The 19,584-nt window shown below is 34.9% G+C and overlaps 1 protein-coding gene across 10 annotated transcripts in view; it reads left to right on the top strand.

The window, feature by feature from the left end:
- Window positions 1-19,584, top strand: part of LOC18430470 (RNA-binding (RRM/RBD/RNP motifs) family protein) — a 56,109-nt gene that overhangs the window by 18,930 nt on the left and 17,595 nt on the right. For 6 of the 10 annotated variants that reach the window (XM_088860265.1, XM_088860263.1, XM_020665050.2 and 3 more), the window contains exons 4-6: window positions 15,040-15,179; window positions 15,645-15,777; window positions 15,908-15,977. In XM_088860265.1, the coding sequence (XP_088716391.1) occupies window positions 15,040-15,179; window positions 15,645-15,777; window positions 15,908-15,977 (343 nt within the window). The remainder of the gene's footprint in view (window positions 1-15,039; window positions 15,180-15,644; window positions 15,778-15,907; window positions 15,978-19,584) is intronic. The other 4 variants (XR_016050839.1, XR_016050837.1, XR_016050838.1 and 1 more) reach the window with 2 other exon arrangements.

Below are 19,584 nucleotides of genomic sequence, written 5' to 3'. Positions count from 1 at the left end.
ATATAAGGGATGTACTCATGCATAATCAGATTATGTTATGGACTTTATTCAAAACCTGAGAGCAACAAGTGGTCCTTTTATCTCTGGTTTTTGCATCTTTCTCTAATTTTGGATCTTCCCTATCTTCTTCATTGCCAAACCCTAGCTCCAAGCTACTAGGTTTGGGCCAGGTTGGTATCAGAGCCGATGAATCCAAGGTCCAAACAATTGTAGATTGGCCAGTTCCGAGGTCAACCCATGATGTGCGTAGTTTTCATGGCTTAGCCTCATTCTATCGGCGCTTCATGCATTGTTTCAACACCATTATGCAACCTGTCACTGAAGTAGAAATTAAATAGAGAAGAAAACAATTTGGTGGGATCTAGAGAGAAAGAGAACAAAGAAAATAAAAGTGATGATGATGAAGAAGAACAATAAGGGGGAGAGAGATGAAAAGATAAATTAAGTGGCTTGGAGGTCACTTGTGACCTCTACCCCTCTTATAACATTAAGTAATAACCTTAATTACAACTTATAGACAATACTGCCCTTATTTAGAGACATAAGACAGATTAGGACTTAACAATAGATAAATGACAGTTCTGTCCATCAAATACAACAAAACTTATTCTTTTTATTTCTAACACTCTCCCTCAAGCTGGTGCATAGATATCAATCATACCCAACTTGCGATATCATGTAATCTGTCCTGTCCAACGGCCTTGGTGAAGATACCAACAAGTTGATCTTTAGACTTCACATGAGGAGTTTGAATGATTTTGGCTGCAACCTTCTCTTTGCTAATGTGACAATGTACTTTAATGTGTTTAGTCTTTCATGAAAAATATGATTTTCTGCGATATGAATGGCTGCTTCATTGTCACAATATAGAGTCATGGGAAGCTTAACTCTAATACCTAAATAAAAAAGAACACTTTTGATCCACATTACTTCACATGTACCATGACCCATTGCTCTGTCTTCTGCTTCATCACTTAATCTTGCTACTACATTTTACTTCTTGCTTTTTCAAGTAACCAGGTTTCCCAAAATGAAGGTACAATAGCCAGTTATGGATCTTCTTTCAGTTTTGCAACTAGTCCAATCAGCATCAATGTAAACTGCAACATCATGATGTCCTTGATTTAAGAAAAACTAGTTGAATTATGTGCGTTGCACGTATGCAATTACTTGTAGCAGATTAACTAAAGTAAAAAGTTTATATAAGGTTGCAACCTTAAAATGTAGAACTACAGATGCATCTCAAAAATCCATCGGAAAAGGTTATTTTAATGTTGAAAAACCCTATAATTGATCATCTTGGCATCGAGATGTATGAATATAAAAAGAAAAGAAAGATTTTGTCCTAGAAATAGTGCATCTTGCAACATAATATCTAGACCGTCCATTTTCAAGATTTTCACATGCTTATAGATCTACTTGATTTTAACCATTTTTGGAGTTTAAATATTTATAATTAGATATGAAAATAGATTTTTAGATAATCCTAAGAATTTTTTACATCAAAATTGCATGTTATGATAAAATTTGGAGGTGCGTGTTAATTGGATTGTTAGATTTTTAGATAATCCTAAGACTTATTATATTACTTTGGGTGAGTATGCGTGTTTGTGTACATATTTATATTTGTGGGTGAACTGGGGTCCTAGATGTCGGTTATATATGGTGTGTTTATTACAATGGTTTAAAAAACGGATCGGTGACCCGGATCGGGCTTCCAAAAAACCGATCCGGATCGACGAATCGGCGATCCGGATCGGGAATCGGGTGAATCGGTCAGAATAAAGCTTAAAAAAAATTTGAAAAAATTATTAAAATTCATTATAAATATTGTTTTTTAGGAATTCAATAAAAAATGAGGGTACTCCATTAAGAATTTTCATGTTTTTGAATGAATATGCGAATATTGATATGTTCTTTCCCTGCATGAACCGCCATTCAGCATTTAATTTACAGTATTTCGTGGTCATCCCTACACTGTTGCTGTTGGGACTCGATATGTGAATAATATGGCTGGGATAGGGTGGCCTCAGAATCATCATCTCTCTCATTTTCTCTTTGAATAATATGGATTAAAAAAAAAAAATAACAAATTTTCAAAAAAATCGATCATGGATTAAAAAAAAAATCACAAATTTTCAAAAAATTCTATCATGGATTACAAAAAAAAATTCAATCATGGATTAAAAAAAAAAAATCACAAATTTTCAAAAAATTCAATCATGGATTACATAAAATTCGATCATGGATTACATAAAATTCGATCATGGATTACAAAAAAAAACAAACAAAAAAAAACAAAAAATTCACTCGTGGATTACAAAAAAAGAAAAAAACAGTTCGAACATGGATTACAAAAAATTCAATCATGGATTACAAAAAACTCTATCATGGGTTACAAAAAATGCAAAAAACAAAAAATTCAATCATGGATTACAAAAAAAAAAACAAACATTTCGATCATGGATTACAAAAAAAAAACAAACATTTCGATCATGGATTACAAAAAATTCTATCATGGGTTACAAAAAAAAAAAAAAAAACAAAAAAATCGATCATGGATTACAAGAAAAGAAAACAAACATTTCGATCATGGATTACAAAAAATTCTATTATGGGTTACAAAAAACTAAAAAATTCGATCATGGATTACAAAAAAACAAAAACAATTCGATCATGGATTACAAAAAAATCGATCAAGTATTACAAAAAAATCTATCATGGATTACAAAAACAAAAAAAAAAAAAAAAAAAAAAAAAAAACCGTACGGACTCGCCGATTCACTGTTCGGACTCGCCGATTCCGTACAGTGAATCGGCGATTCACTGTACAGAATCGTCCGGTTCTCTCTAGAACCGGACGATTTTCGATTTTTTAGGCGATCCGGTCCCCTTTTCACGATTTCCGAGTCGAACTGGGCGAGTCCGGTTCGACTCGGCGTTTTTTAAAACACTGGTTTATTATATACATGCACATATATGTATATGTGTGTGTGTGTGTGTCTTTATATATGCATTGTTGATATGCATGTGTGTATATATACACATGTACACACACAGATATGCATGTGTGTATATATGCACATGCACGCATTAGCTGTGTGATTGCATGCATGTGCACACATGTTTGTTGATTTAGATACTCGCTTGTGCATACACCATTATTTTTGTCTGTTTGGGGGGCCAAAGGAAAAATTGCTAGTAAGGCAATCTAAGTACCATTTGTTTGGGGACAAAAGTGGGGCCAGAATCCTTGGAGGGAGGGAGGGAGGAGGGAGGAGGGAGGGAGGAGGGGGAGGAGGAGCTTAGGGGTTGTTTTAGCCACTTGTTTGCAAGTCATCATTGTGACTGAGTCTTTACCCACCAAAGCAAAGTGAATTTAAGAACATTGCATTTGACTAACAGTCATAAAAAACGATAATGTACCTCACCAACAATCATAAAAAACAAAAATGAGCTTAACTTCTTCGAAAGGCTTTGTTCAAGAACGTGCTTGTTGGGTGTGCTGGACTCGTGATTGAATGGATTTGGAAAAATGCATATAAGTGTCTGGATTGGGATTCTTTGTTTCACACTGATTGAGATAGGAGAGTTGGAGAAGGCCTTGCCATATGACAGCAAGATCTTTCTATTGTGATTCATGGGGCCTCTTTTGTTTATGAACACGATCGAGTTCCTTCAACTGACTTCTAGGTTGGTTAGGTAGCAGAGCTGGGTTTTTTATCAAAGGAAGTTCTCTTGGGAATTGTTTTGAAAGGTGTCTATATCGAAGTCATGGATAATACCATTGTTTTTGGGGATTGGGATGCTACAATGGAGCAGGAATTTTCCTCGGTCATTCTAAATAAACTCTGTGGATTGCTATTTACATCCGTGTTTTTGCTATTTTCACTTGTGTTTTCTCTATTCCGAAAACTAGGGATTGTGTTGAAATTCTGACTTCCAACCATGCACATCGTGCAAATCTTAAAACGTGTATTGGTGCTTAGTTTGGGCCATTAGGTTGTTCACGACATTTTATAAGCAATTGAGGGGATGGGGTCTACTATGCCTTCTTTTGAACTAGTGTGCAACGTGGGTAAAATCTCCTATTGCAATCTTTATTGACAATGGATGGTATTAGGAATGAATTAGTTACTTGGAATAGGGGTCACTTTCTGCTTACAACAACATCACCTTGTGTTTATACGATGTTGTCATGTATCACATATTTGTCTTCCGAATCCCAGCAAACCCTAGCTTGATCCTTAGAAACCAAAGACCAACCTCCAAGAAACCCTAAACCTTGGTCTGGCTTAAAACCCTAATCCTTATGGTGCCCTAGCCCATATCTAATTCTCCTTTCCTTATTTGAAGCGTCTTTAGCGCAGATCAACATTAAACAACACATCAGGGAGGATCCATTGCCTAAACTGGAGTAGGATCTGACTTTGGCCTCACTTAAATTACTGAGGGCGTGGGGACCTTGCTCACGTAAAATCTCTTAATCCTCTTTCTTCTGTCTTTTGCACTGGACTTGCTTCTTTTCAGCATGCTTAGGTCTCTCTTCCATCAAATTTTCTTTTCTTTGCCAAATGCTCATTCATTTCTAAAGTTCAGTGCTTATAGGACCAGTGTAGTAGTACTACAACCCCTTTATCGTAAGTCAATAGGATAAAGGTCCTCTTTTGAGCCCATATGTCAAATCCTATTTGACGAGGCTAGAGGCATTGGATCTCCAGATTTGAACCTCTTAGACTCTTTTCAGCAGAACTTGCTTCTCATAACCTCTTGAGCAAACAGTGTAGTATCAGTTCTATTGACACCCTTTCTTCTATTGTGTTAAGGACAAATACATAGTTGGCAGCCCAGCAGGATTGCATTTTAACACCTTGATTAAAGGGACTCATTTGAAGCATCTTTGAATTGTCGCTCTTTAAATCCTTTATTCAACATCCAAGAAGATTGATAAATTTTAAAACAACGTGAAATATCCATGAAAACAGAAGATCCATCATGATCTTTTTATGATGGGGAAGGGACAGAGTGAGAAAATCCATCCAGTGAGTGTGGAAGAGGACTGTGGATGTAGATGGTGGGTTGAATATTTGGAAAAGGTGTTGTTAACGCTATGTTTTTCAAAATATTCACTGTGCATAGGTAGCAAGGAGGACTATGAAGAGAGATCATAAAGTGAAAATTAGAGAAGAAATAATGCATTTCTGGTGTTTGGAGAGTAAGATCTTTAACTAGTGATTTCCAAATTGGCTAACATAAGGTCGTGGTTAACAGGTGATGATCTTGGTCTGGAAATATGTGGCATGTGGAGCATAGTTCTTGAACTTTGCTGTTTTTAAAGGTCTTTCTAGAGGAGGGATAAGTATGATCCAGAAATCATGTCCAAAAAGTTGGATTTGGTATTATTGTAAAATCCCATGATATAGTGGTTTTTTGGAATACTTTGCAATGTTTTTTGGTGGTGCAATTTTTTTGGATATTGATCTTAGACTTCAGTATCTAACAGATACTTTGTGCAGTTCTTTGGACTTGAGTTCTTCTTTTTGAGGAAGGTTTTTTTAAAATATTTCCTCTATATATATATATATATATATATGGAAAAAGTTAACAATAGCTGGGCAGCTATAATGAATAGTAATATAGGTAGAATGGGAGCCATCAGATCTTCATCATGTGGTTTAGAATGCATATCACTATATGAATTTTAATATTTTTCTAGAAATTGGATCATAATGAAATTTTAGACGTGTGTCCTAAAAGATAGGGCGCACAATTAAAAAATATTTCTCAAAATATAAAATGATAAAAAAACCCTGAAAAATTATGGGGGTAATTTGGTCATTTTAAATTATTGAAAATAATTTTCTTATATTTTTATATAGTGCACAATAGTGCTAGGTATATACACCCAAAATTTCATCTTAATTAGATTTATAGGAAAAAAATTAAAATTCATATGGTGATATGCATTCTGAACCACATGATGTAGATTTGAAGGCTGGGATTCCACCTATATTACTATTCATTATAGCTGCCCAGCTATTGTAAAGTTTACTCTCTCTCTCTCTCTCTCTCTCTCTCTCTCTATATATATATATATATATATATATATATAGATCCTGTCCAAAAAGTTGGATTTGGTGGAGTTTATGTTAATATATTACTGTAAAATCACCATGAAATAGTGGTCTTTTGGAATACTTTGCAATGTTTTTTGGTGGCGTAATTTTTTTGGATATTGATCTTAGACTTCAGTATCTAAGAGATATTTTGTGCAGTTTCTTTGGATCTAACTTCTTCTTTTTAAGGAATTTTTTTTTAAAATATTTCCTCTATATATATATATACATATATCATGTCCAAAAAGTCGGATTTGGTGGAGTTTATGTTAATATATTACTCTAAAATCACCATGAAATAGTGGTCTTTTGGAATATTTTTCAATGTTTTTTGGTGGTGCAATTTTTTTGGATATTGATCTTAGATTTCAGTATGTAAGAGATACTTTTTGCAGTTCTTTGGATCGGAGTTCTTCTTTTTGAGGAAGTTCTTTTTGAATATTTCCTCTAATATATATATATATATATATATATATATATATATATATATATATATATATATATATAGGATGCGTGTTGGGTGGTTGGTGCCAATGTTATTAGATTCGCCTCGGAGTCCACTTCGGTTTGGTCAGAAAAATGAAGCAATTCGGTGCTTCGGGTGATTCAGAGGAAGATTTTTTTTTTTAAAAATAAAAAATTTATAAGTTTATAACAATTAGAAAAAAAATAAAATTGTTACTACTTATTTGTTCAAACTATTACCATTGACAAACCATATTCACAAAGAGCTAAGTTATAGCTTCGGTGTTCATCATTTTGGTTCCAAATAAAAATGAAATGATAACTATGTGAATATCCATCAATTTTTGTTCTACACTAAGTGAAAAATTGCAAATACATTGGTAGAAAACATGTCAATGAATCCATAACCATAGAGATCTTAGAAGTACTCATGCACATACATAGTATATAAATAAAAAAAATCAAGATACAAATAACTCATGCACATACATAGTATATAAACAAAAAAAATCAAGATACAAATAATAAAGTTTATGAGGTCCATAACTCCATATCTAGTCCGAATGTACATTGCCAAAATTCCAACAAAAAAAATCATAGGGAAAGTATTAAATCCTAATTTTAATCTAATCAATGTCATCATTGGGATCCAAAAATGCTATCACTGGAATCGACACACCAACATTATAATAAACACCAACATTGTATCCTCCCTCATCAACATGGGGCACATATAGTGCCTCCTCTTCTTTTCTTGGCGCCTCGCCTTTTGCCCATCGTGAGTCTTCTCCCTCAAGGTCCTTAAGAAGCTCCACACCCCAATCGTCAGTTGTATGAGTACAATCCAAGTTAATGCGATCTGTGGTTGACCCCCTCTTCCTCTTAAGTTACCTACATTGTATAGATTCAATTTACAAATTTAAATGTGTCATTGCATTTATAAATTCATAATCGAATAGAAGGAAAAAATAATCATAAAATATAAATTGTGCAAGTTACCTTCTCCTAGCTTCAAATTGTATTGGACAAAGACTAGATCACGTAATAGCTTATGTTCTAGTTTATTCCTCTTCTTTGTGTGGATCCACTCAAAAAACACTCCAATTCCTCTCACTCACAACCGGTAGCTCTGCAAGTTTGGCTCAGCACTTTAATTGCAACGCATTGTAACTCATGACATTGGTTACCAAATTGAAACCACCTTGCAACTGCAAAATTAATCATAACTATGAAATGCACAATTAAAGGCACTGAAATAAATAATCAGAAGGAAATCAAGAATGGAATTTTACCTGGACTTAGTGTGGAGCAGCTACGGATTGCCATTGGAAAACCGAAGTCACCTCTAGCCATGCGATACTCTTCACATTGCATATTGATTTTGTCTTGGACATATTCATCATGTAAAGCCTTGGAAGGACATGAACCAATTCTTTTGTCACCTCTGATTGCTTAAGGGGCTATAAAGTTGAGATTGCCATCTATCATCAATGATTTTAAAATAAGGTTCATATAGAGATTCTTAAGCCTGCACTGTTACTCATTTATAGCCCTATCCATTGCGTAATAAAAGTACCCATTGCAGGCCTCTACTCACTATCAGCTAGGCATAAAACTCTTACTAGTGGCTAAGTCACATCTACCACATGCTCACAATGCTTCCAAAAGAAAGAATAAAAAAACTATCTATAAGACCTCATTCTCAGCCCCCGTTTTTCCATGTTGTGATTTCACCCATTCCTCGTAAGTAAACATTTTCCTAAGGGGAAGTTTTATATCACCAGGCTTTCTAAACTGAGGAAGTTGGTAGCAAAGCGTATAATAGCTAGGTGAACCTACTCCGTTCCACAATAGCGCCGCATCATGCTCAAAACCAATGTGTGATTTATAGATAAACTTTGTAACTTTTCTCGCCAATTTCAGGACCTTTGGAATATCCCAAAATTGAAAATCTATGGGATATTTATTTGGATTTCCTATATCCTCTAAAATCAAATCCATACAATGGGCAACACATGACGTCCAATACATGGTTTTGTAGTTGTTGGCTAACATTTGTCTAGCTGGCCTGTAATTTGCTGCATTATCATTTATGAATTGAACCACATATTGAGGACCAACTATATTAACAATATCATCAAACAAACTGCAAAGGAGCTAAGCAATTTTTGATACATCAGAAGCATCAGAACAATAAACCAAAAAATTGATCAAATTTTGGTTTGTTCGATCTAGTCAGCCATCTGCCATAATAAAACATCTCGATGTTTTCCATAACTCCCTGTACTCATCAAAAAATCCATTGACCTCATTCATATTCTTTTGCAAAAGCTTGCACCTTAGGTCATGATAACTTGACATTTTATAACCACGACCAAGGGCAGCTGTTGCATCAACCATCGGTTGGATATAGTGTGAATTTCTTGCATTAGATGGCATAGCATTCTCATACATAAATCGAGCTACAGCCAAGTCTGCTTGCTCAACAATTTCTTTAGAAGCCAAAGCACTTTGTATGCTTGTTTGTGCCCCAGGTGTGGTGCTGGGGGCAAAATAGCCCCTCATTTTTCCCTTCTTTCCAACACTACTGCCTTTGCCACCACCTCTCTCATTTCCTCCGTCGAACTATTTTACTTTGTATAGGAGCAAACACCATTTCAATTCCTTCATATTCTTCATAATCAAACTCTTCACATTCTTCATAATCAAACTCTGCACTTTCCCTAATTTTTTGGGGTCTGTAAGGATTCCCAATGACATTGTGAACTCTTTGGCTCTTTTGCTTTTGAGAATTAATTACATCCAAAGCTTGCTGCATTTGCCATTTAACATCAGTTGTAACTTCGTGCAACATTACCTTGCACTCCGGTAAGATGTTGTTTTTATCGAAATATACCGGACCCTTTAATTAATCTACCACACAAAGTACATGTGCACTGCTTTTGATCCCTAGGAAACCATCTTTGCATATTCCCATGCAGGGTTTGAGGATCTGGATCTTGCTATCCCTACTGTTGAGGTCGATCCAGATCCAAAGCTTGACATGACTCACACACAACTACAAAAAAATAATTCAAGACAGTTTCAATTTTCAAGTAAAATATTTCATAAACTAATAGTTTATATTTTTAACAATTTTAACTTTTAAGTTTGAACTAAAACATCTAGAAAATAAAAAATTAAATATGGTTATAATATGCAAAAAAAAAAGAAAACTAGATGCTAATGAATTCAACAATGGCAACGACAAAATATGTGATAATGCTTCATGAGTGAGTTTATTACCATCCATTTGACAATATTGACTTGATGAGATCGATCCATTTGACAAAATCCATTTATAATATGTATATAAAAAAAGATATTAATAAACTCAATAGTGGTAATGAAAAAATATTTGATACTTCTTCATAGTTGAGTTTATTAACATCCATTTGACAACAATGGCTTGATGAGTTCGATCCATTTGACAACATCCATTTCTAATATGCCGAAAGAAAATAAAGATGGATGTTAATAAACTCTATAGTGGTGATGAAAAAAAAGTTGATAATTATCCATGAGTTGAAGTTCATTAACTTCCATTTGGCATCAGTTGCTTGATGAGATCAATCCATTTGACAACATCTATATATAATATAAAAACAAAAAATTGTACAAGATGCACAAACTTAATAAAGATATATACATGCCATACAAGTAGATTAAGCACATCAATTTAACATATTTTTCAATTATGCAAAAAATTTTTAGAGAGAAGCCCAAAATGTGGGCATAATGTGGGAAACCCCAAACTTAGGGCACATTTTGGAAATACCCAATATTATGGCACAATGTTAGGGCACAATGATGAGAGAGAGAATTTGAAGTTATGGAAAAATTTGGGCATCGTTTGGGGCTTTGGGAACTCAAAGTTAGGGCATAGCTGCATTGGATTTAGGAATTAGAACGAGAAGGAGAGAGTGAGAGAGATATGCATAGGGACTTAGGGGGGAGAGAGAGAGAGAGAGAGAGAGAGAGAGAGAGAGAGAGAGTACCTGTAATTTGCTGTAGGTGCCGGTGGAAATACCTTGAAGGTGGAGAGTCCAAACAGGCACATTGTTAAACTGTAAAAGACTAAAAGTGCAAAGACATTTTAACTTAAAAGTTAAAATATTTTACCTTATAAGAGAGATATAGAGATATTTTAACTTTAAAGTTAGAACGCCTTTGCACTTTTAGTCTTTTACAGTTTTACAGCATGCCGGTTTGCATTCTCCACCTTCAAGGTCTTAACAGCGGCCCTTGCAACACATTACAGGCTCTCTCTCTCTCTCTTCTCCTAAATGTTAAGTCACGTGCAGCTACGCCCTAATTTTGGGCTTCCCAAATACCCAAACATTGCCCTAATTTTCGGCTCCCAAAGACCCAAACGGTTCCCAAATTTTTCCATGACTGAAAAATTCTCTATCTCAACTTTTTTGCCCCAACATTGTGCCATGATATTAGGTATTCCCAAAATTTGCCCTAATTTTTGGTTTTCTCATACTATGCCCAAATTTTGGGCTTCTTTCGGTTTCTATCTAAATTGTTTTTGCACCATTGATAAATACGTTAAATTGATGTGCTTAATCTACTTGTTTGGCATGTATGTATCTTTATTAAGTTTGTGCATCTTGTACAATTTTTTGTTTTTATATTATATATGGATGTTGCCAAATGGATTGATCTCATCAAGCCACTGTTGTCAAATGGATGTTAATAACTTCAACTCATGGATAATAATCAACTTTTTTTTCATCACCACTATAGAGTTTATTAACATCCTTTTTTATTTTCTTTCTGCATATTAGAAATGGATGTTGTGAAATGGATTGAACTCATCAAGCCATTGTTGTCAAATAGATGTTAATAAACTCAACTCATGAAGAATTATCAAATATTTTTTCCTTACTGAGTTTATTAATATCTTTTTGTTATGCATTCTATAAATGAATGTTGTTAAATGGATTGATCTCATCAAGCCATTGTTATCAAATGGATGTTAATAAACTCACTCATGAAGAATCATCAAATTTTTTTCATTGCCATTGTTGAGTTTATGAACATATTTTTTTTGTTTTGCATATTATAACCATATTTAAATTTTTTTTTTTGGATTTTTTAGTTCAAACGTTAAGACTGTTAAAAATGTAAAACTACTAGTTTCTAGAATATTTTAATTTAGTGTGAGAGTCATGGCAGGCTCTGGATCAACTCATCAGTAGGGATAGCAGGGTTTAGATCCTCAGACCCTGCATGGGAATATGCAAAGGTAATTCCTGGGGTTCTAAACCAGTTCACATGCATTTTTTGTGGTAGATGAATTAAAGGGTCTGGTATATTTCGATTAAAACAACATCTTGCTAGAGTGCAAGGTAATGTTGCACCTTGTAAGAAGTTACATCAGATGTTAAATGGCAAACACAGCAAGCTTTGGATGAAATTAATTCTCAAAAGCAAAAGAGCCAAAGAGTAATCCTTACGCACCCCAAACAATTGGGGAAGGTGAATAGTTCGATTACGAAGAATATGAAGGGATTGAAAATGGTGTTTGCTACTATACAAAGTAATGTAGTTCAAGGGAGAGGAAATGAGAGAGGTGGTGGTAGAGGTAGTGTTGTTGGAAAGAAGGGAGGAATGAGGGGCTATTTTACCCCTTGGGACACACCTGGGGCACAAACAAGCATAAAAAATGCTTTGGCTTCTAAATTAATTGTTGAGCAAGCAGACATGGCTGTAGCTCGATTTATGTATGACATTGCTATGCCATTTAATGCAGCAAATTACACTATTTCCAACCGATGACTGATGCAATAGCTGTCCTTGGTCCTGGTTATAAAAAGCCAAGTTATCATGACCTAAGGTGCAAGCTTTTGCAAAAGAATGTGAATGGGGTCAATGGATTTTTTTTTATGAATACAGGGAGTCATGGAAAACATCAGGATGTTCAGTTATGGCAAATGGGTGGCTAGATAGAGCAAACCAAATTTTGATCAATTTTTTGGTTTATTGTCCCAAGGGTACAATGTTTATCAAGTCTGTGGATGCTTCTGATGTATCAAAAACTACTGGGCTTCTTTGCGGTTTGTTTGATGATGTTGTCAAAATAGTTGGTCCTCAATATGTGGTTCAATTCATAACTGATAACACAACAAATTACAGGGCAGTTGGACTAATGTCGGCTGGGAAGTACAAAACCATGTATTGGATGACATGTGCTGGCCATTGTATGGATTCGATTTTTGAGGATATAGGAAATCCGGATAAATGTCCAAAAGATTTTCAATTTTGGGATATTGAAGAGGTCCTAAAGTTGGTGAGAAAAAGAAAAGTTGCAAAATATATCTACAATTACACATTGGTTTTGAGCATGATGCGGCGCGATTGTGGAAGGGAGTTGATTCGCCCAGTTATTACACATTTTGCCACCAGCTTCCTTAGTTTAGAAAGCCTGTTGAAATCAAAGTTTCCCATAGGAAAATGTTTACTTCTGAGGAATGGGTCACAACATCCAAAAACGAGGGCCGAGAATGAGGTCTCAGAGATAGTTTTTTATTCTTTCTTTTGGAAGCATTGTGAGCATGTGGTAGATGTAATTGAGCCACTAGTCAGAGTTTTACGCCTAGCTGATAGTGCAGAGAGGCCCTCATTGGGTACTTTTATGAGGTAATGGATAGGGCTATAAATGAAATATAGTGTAGGCTTGAAAACAGGAAATCTCTATACGAACATTATCTTAAAATTATTATGATAGGTGGCAATCTCAACTTTATTACCCCTACATGCAGCAGGCTTCTATTTTAACGCAATTATTTCCTTCAAGCATATCCCTCTAAGCAATCAAAGGTGACAACAAGATTGGTTCATGTCTTTGAAAGGCTTGTACATGATGAATATGTCCAAAACAAAATCAATATGCAATGTGAAGAGTATCGCACAGCAAGTGGTAATTTGGTTTGCCGATGGCAATCTGTAGCTGCTCCACACTAAGTCTAGGTAAAATTCCTATCTTGATTTCTTTCTAATTATTTATTTTAGTGCCTTTGATTGTACATTTCATATTTATGATTAACTTTTGCAGTTGCATGGTGGTTTCAATTTGGCAACCAATGTCGTGAATTACAATGCTTTGCTATTAAAGGGTTGAGCCAAACTTGTACCGCTACCGGTTGCGAAAGGAATTGGAGTGTTTTTTAGCGGATCCACAAAAAGAAGAGGAATAAACTAGAACATAAGTGATTCAGTGATCCAGTCCTTGTCCAATACAATTTGAAGCTACAAGCAAGGTAACTTGGACAATTCGTGTTTTATGATCATTTTTGCCTTCTATTCGATTATGAATTTGTAAAATGTAGGGATGCATTTAAATTTGTAAATTAAATCTATACAACGTAGGCAACTTAGAGGAAGAGGGGGCCGACCACAAATCACATTAGCTTAGATTATATTCATAACACTGACAAGTGGGTGTTGGAGCTTCTTGAGGACTTTGAGGGAGAAGACTCATGATGGGCAGAAGTTGAGCCGCCAAGAGAAGAAGAGGATGGGATATATGTGCCCCATGCTGATGAGGGAGGATACGATGTTGGTGTTGATTATTATAATGTTGGTGTCGATTACAGTGATAGTGTTTTTGGATCCCAATGATGACACTGATTAGATTAAAATGAGGATTTAATACTGTCTCTATGTGCTTTTTTTTTTTTGTTTTTTGACAATGTACATTTGGACTATATATGGAGTTATGGACCTCATGAACGTTATTATTTGTATCTTGATGGTTTTTATTTATAGTGCGTGAGTGCTTTTGTGATCTCTATGGTTCTATATTCGTTTACATCTGTATTTGATCACTGTATTGGCAATTTTTCATTTGGTGTAAAACAGAAAATGATAGATATTCACATATTTATCATTTCATGTTTGTTTGGAACGTAAAATGATGAATACCAAAGCTCTAACTTAGCTCTTTGTGATTATGGTTTGTCAATGGTAATAGTTTGAACATATAAGTAGTAACAAATTTATTTATTAGTAATTTTTTTTCTAAATTTTTATAAACTTATAAAAAAGATATATTTTTTTTTAAAAACCCAAAGTCTTCCCCCGAAGCACCGAATTGCTTCATTGTTAGACCAAACTGAAGCGGACTTTGAAGCGAATCTGACAACATTGCTTTTGATATGTTAGAACAAGCCGAAGTTTTCAAACTCTTGGGGTTTATTCATGGTATGCATGTGAAATTTGCAATGCTTCTATGCTGCAAGTGTATTTTATTCTTTGACCTCTTTGTTGAATTGTTGCATGCTTTGGGGCTTTACATAACCTGATGTTAATCCATAATATATTGGTTTGAAAGTTTCAAAATATCACAATCTGGTCTTCCACCAAAACTAAAACTACAGTTCTTAAACATGAAGGCATTCTTATGTTGCAGGTTTGCAAAGAGAAAGCTTGACGAGCATGTTTTCTTTGGGAACCGATTACAAGTTTTCTATGCTCCCCAGTATGAGAGCCTTTCTGACACAAAGGAGAAGTTGGAAGTAAGGCGAAAGGAAGTTTTGAGCAGATTAAATTGTGGGTTTTTTTTTTGTAAATTCATTCTTAGTGTAAGCTTGTTCCATTTGTAACTTGAATTAGTAATGACTGGCACATGCATTGCACTGGTGTGTCTTTGCTCTGATGTGGGGGGTTAGCCATTGTACCAGTCTAGCACACCCTTGTATGTGGGTTTGTGTTCTCTTTAAGCATAATCAGCATTACCATGCATTCTTAGTGTAAGCTTGTTCCATTTTAAACTAAATGAGTTAGTAATGACTGGCACATGCATTGCACTGGCTGATGCGGGGGGATGGGCATTTTACTAGTCTAGCATGCCCCACTGTATGTGGGTTTGTGTTCTCCATCTTTATGGAGGCCTAGTTTCAAACTGCACAATCCATTTGGAAAAGTAAGGATAACCTTTACACTATCAGATTTGCACATAGGACATACATATTGTACTTCATTGAACCTAATTTGCAATTGTACCCTAATTTGCAGCTGGACAGCCTAAAATGCCAAAATCACAGGGTTCAAAAAGCAGGTGTAATCCAGATATATTTGTTGGACCTTTACTGGCTCCTTCTCATTCACAGACAAGCTTTGTTCTCCCACAGATTGCCTCTTATGATGGGTAAACTTTGTCTTAAGCATTCTATATGTTTCTTATAATGTATTGAGAAATGTATGGACGGGAAATGCTGGAAATTATGTGACATCCAAGTTTTGGTATCTAAAAACAATATACTTTTCCCGTACCACAGTGTTTCTGTGGAGTCAGCACGAGAAGAAGGCTTAGAAGATTCTCCAGTCAGAAGGCTGCCATCGCAAGAGGTATTTCTTAGATCTTGGTACAGATTATGTGGCATGTGATTTTATATTATTATGGTAATTACTGAAATTTCCATGAAAATGTAAATGGAAGCTCTTTTTTTGTTGCATAATTGTTGATTTCTATTTTCTGGTTTCCATCATATATCGGGAACCAGCCGGGTCACCCTTTGAACTGGCTGGCTCTCTGACAGAACTGGCCGGTTCGGTTCTGTTAGATAAGAATGTGCCGGTTCAAGGGGTGGCCCAGCCAACCGGCCTCCTACTCATTTTGACCCTCGTTTTTTTTTTATTTGCAAACTTTTCATACGTGCAATTTTAAATTTTTAAACAAAGGGGCAGTGACACAAACTTTTTGTATGAGCAATTTTAATTTTTTTTAACTAAGGTATAGTGGCCCACCCCAATAAAATTGCTTTTTCATCATAGTACTTCACCAAATAAACATTCGTGGGCCCACCCATGCGAGTTGAAAAGCTCTTTGCATCTCGTGTTAGCCCATCCTATTATACAACGTTTATGAAATCCCCAATGTGGGACAAATTGAGCCCATAGCCCAATCTTTTATTCAACTAAGTTTTTGGTCTTTATACAAGCTTTTTTAAACAGATGGAAAATGAGCACATTCTCTCTCTCTCACTCAATTTGAGCCCATAGCTTAGTTGGCTCTCTCTCTCTCTCTCTCTAACTTTTGCAAAAAATTTGTATGTGCAATTTTAAAGTACAACTTAAGTATACTTTAAAGACTTTGGTTCATGTGTTCCTCATTAATTTCACATTTTTAAAAGAAGCCAACAAATGTTTCCATTATGTACATAACAATCACGATATTATAACCCATCATTACATTATTTTCTTTCTATTCAAATCAAAAGGTCAGAAGCTATTGTATAATACCGTTTTCTTTTTTACTATAAAATTTTAGTTAGCGAGATCCATTTTATTACAATGAGTTGCATGTTAAATCTTATTTTGATCATAAAAATGGATAACCAACACTCAGATATGAGACTGGTTCTCAGTATTTATGTATTTTTACTAAAATAAGGAAAAATTATAATGCAATACCATTATTTTTTTTGGCTAAAAAGCTAGATTTTAAAAAATTCTAGTGATTTTTTTAAATTTTTTCAATCCCGACTCTTGCTGATTCGGCCGATTTGGATTGTTAATCCACCAATCCGACACAGTTTTTGGGGGGGCCGATCCGGTTCACCGATCTGTTTTTTTTAACCTTTGTTTAAAATAAACAAAAGAGGAACATTTTCCCCCATGGACATAGCTTGTGTTTTGCCAGTTCGTGTATCTTTTTACATGAATCACACTCTGTTTTATGGTTCATTTAATTGTTTGATACCTTTCATAGCTTAATTGAAACTTATCATAATATGACAATATGAAGCATAAGATCCATGTTGCAAGAAGAGAACATTATTAAATGAGATTTTTTTGTTTTGTTTTTTGCCCTCATATCATCAAGTGCCATGCACACACACAATAAAATGGATATGCTGAGTCTAAATCAATGTTAGCATGCCTTCCCCATGAGCTTACTGGCTGCTGGTTTAGACCTTTTTTTCGGTGTTTAACCTTTGTTTCCTATGACCGGTTCAACTAATTGGATCGCTGGTCATAGTTTGGACGGGACTGCATGCTGATTTAATTTCGTGTCTTCGACTAATAACATTGGTGTAAATAGGTTCATCTAGCTTAAACTTAGCTTAACCCTTTCCCCAAATCTCTATGAATTATCTTGGTAATATTCAGTCCAGTTTTCTAGGATTTTAATTATTTAGAAATAAAACATGAAAAGAATCATACTTTGTGTTTTAGGGTGTTCTTTCTGTTCTGCAGTCGGCAGAATTTGGAAAATGATGGGCCGCCTAACATGTATTCATCTTTTGTTCTTTGAATGTGCTGCTTAAAGGATATGTTACTCTTTTTGTGTCTCTGTGATCATAGTTGCTGGAATCTCTCTCCCTAGGTGGTGATTCTGCCTCAGAATCCCGAGTCCGCGATTCTGTCAAGGAATCTTCATGGAACCCATTTCCTTGAAGTCAGGAATATCGATTCCAGATTTTAGGAATCTTGATTCAACTTTTTCTGAATATCGATTCCAATATTGAATCTCGATTCCGCATTTGTTGAATCTCGATTCCACATTTTCTGAATCTTGATATGATTTTTATGGAATCCAGATTCCTCAACATTATTTTTATTACATGTAATTTTTTAGTCTTCTAATCTTGAAATATCTCACCCTCTGTCCATGACTTGGCTTGTGAAGTTTAAGCATTTAGCACTTGGTCCACTGATGCTACAGCACAATGTGAATGTTAACAAAACATATTATTTTGTTTTCTCTTTCATTAAATGTACTTTCATTTCATCATGTCAATTAAAGGGTATATCTTGAAAGTAAGGTTAGGGGTAGAACTTGGTAGCTATTTTTTAAAGATAACTAGGAAAGAGATTTGGATTCGATACGGATTACACTTCTTGGCTATTTTTTTATGGATAATTGAAGAAAGAGATTTGGTTTGATTCAGATTACAACACAGAGCAACACAATGGCAAAAAAAATTCCCATATTGAACTATAAATATGAAATCAATAGTTTCAAGTGTACTTGAGATTATATCTTATGTTTTGTAAACACCATCACAAATTCCCTAGTGGACTATGGGTGTCTGATAATTGTACTTAACCCAAATCTAGTATTACGACCACCCAACTTTAATTCTGAAACTGTGATTAAGGCTGAATATAATGATTGCAATACTAGGGGAACACTTGTTCAGGTCTTTATGACCTTTGAGGATCTCAATTCTAGTACTAGGGGAACCATGGCTAAGCATACTTAATACATCGATTCCGATACTCATTTCTTCAAAAAAAAAAATTACGAATGGATTCTTGCATATTATTACTCTAGAACTTTGAACCTTTTGTCCTATGAAACAAATTTCTTATGATTTCTAATGCGTTTCTAAGTTGTTGGGTGTGTTATCCCATAGATGTAGGAATCTCGATTCCAATTAGATTTCTATCCCATAGATGCAGGAATTTCAATTCCACTTGGCTTAAAACTCAATTCCAAACTGGTGTTAATCTTGATTCTAATTAGTCTAAAACTCGAGTTCAAAGAGGTAGGAATCTCGATTCTATTTGGATTGAAACTCAATTTCAAAGAGGTCGAACCTCGATTAAAATAGGTAGGAATCTCGTTTCCTGCAATTCCCAATGTACGGAGAACAATTCCGATAAAAGGAATCGTCTAGCCACCTGTGATTCCATGATTTTGATTCTTAAATCGATTCAGAATCTCCGATGTTTCCAAGAACTATGCTTGTGAAAAATGTTACGATGTTAAAGAGTTCTGCAACATATCACTTATTTGGAGGAGTTTTTTGCTATTATGGTTGTCTCACTTTGTAAGTTACTGTGGAAGTTTTACATAATTATTTGATAAATATTATATTTACAGAGTACCAACCTGTGGATTATATGTTTATATATTTATTATACAGCCATGGGCAAAGCCATGCCAAGAAACCCCAGAATGTATATTACAAGAAATCCCAAAATTCTCTATGAATCATGGGTGTCC

Source organism: Amborella trichopoda, chromosome 3 (genome assembly GCF_054954075.1).
Source record: "Amborella trichopoda isolate Santa Cruz 75 chromosome 3, AtrichopodaSantaCruz75HAP2 v2.0, whole genome shotgun sequence".
Lineage (NCBI taxonomy): Eukaryota > Viridiplantae > Streptophyta > Magnoliopsida > Amborellales > Amborellaceae > Amborella > Amborella trichopoda.
Note: the sequence above shows the minus strand (reverse complement) of the source record. Positions and strands in the feature narration are given on the sequence as shown.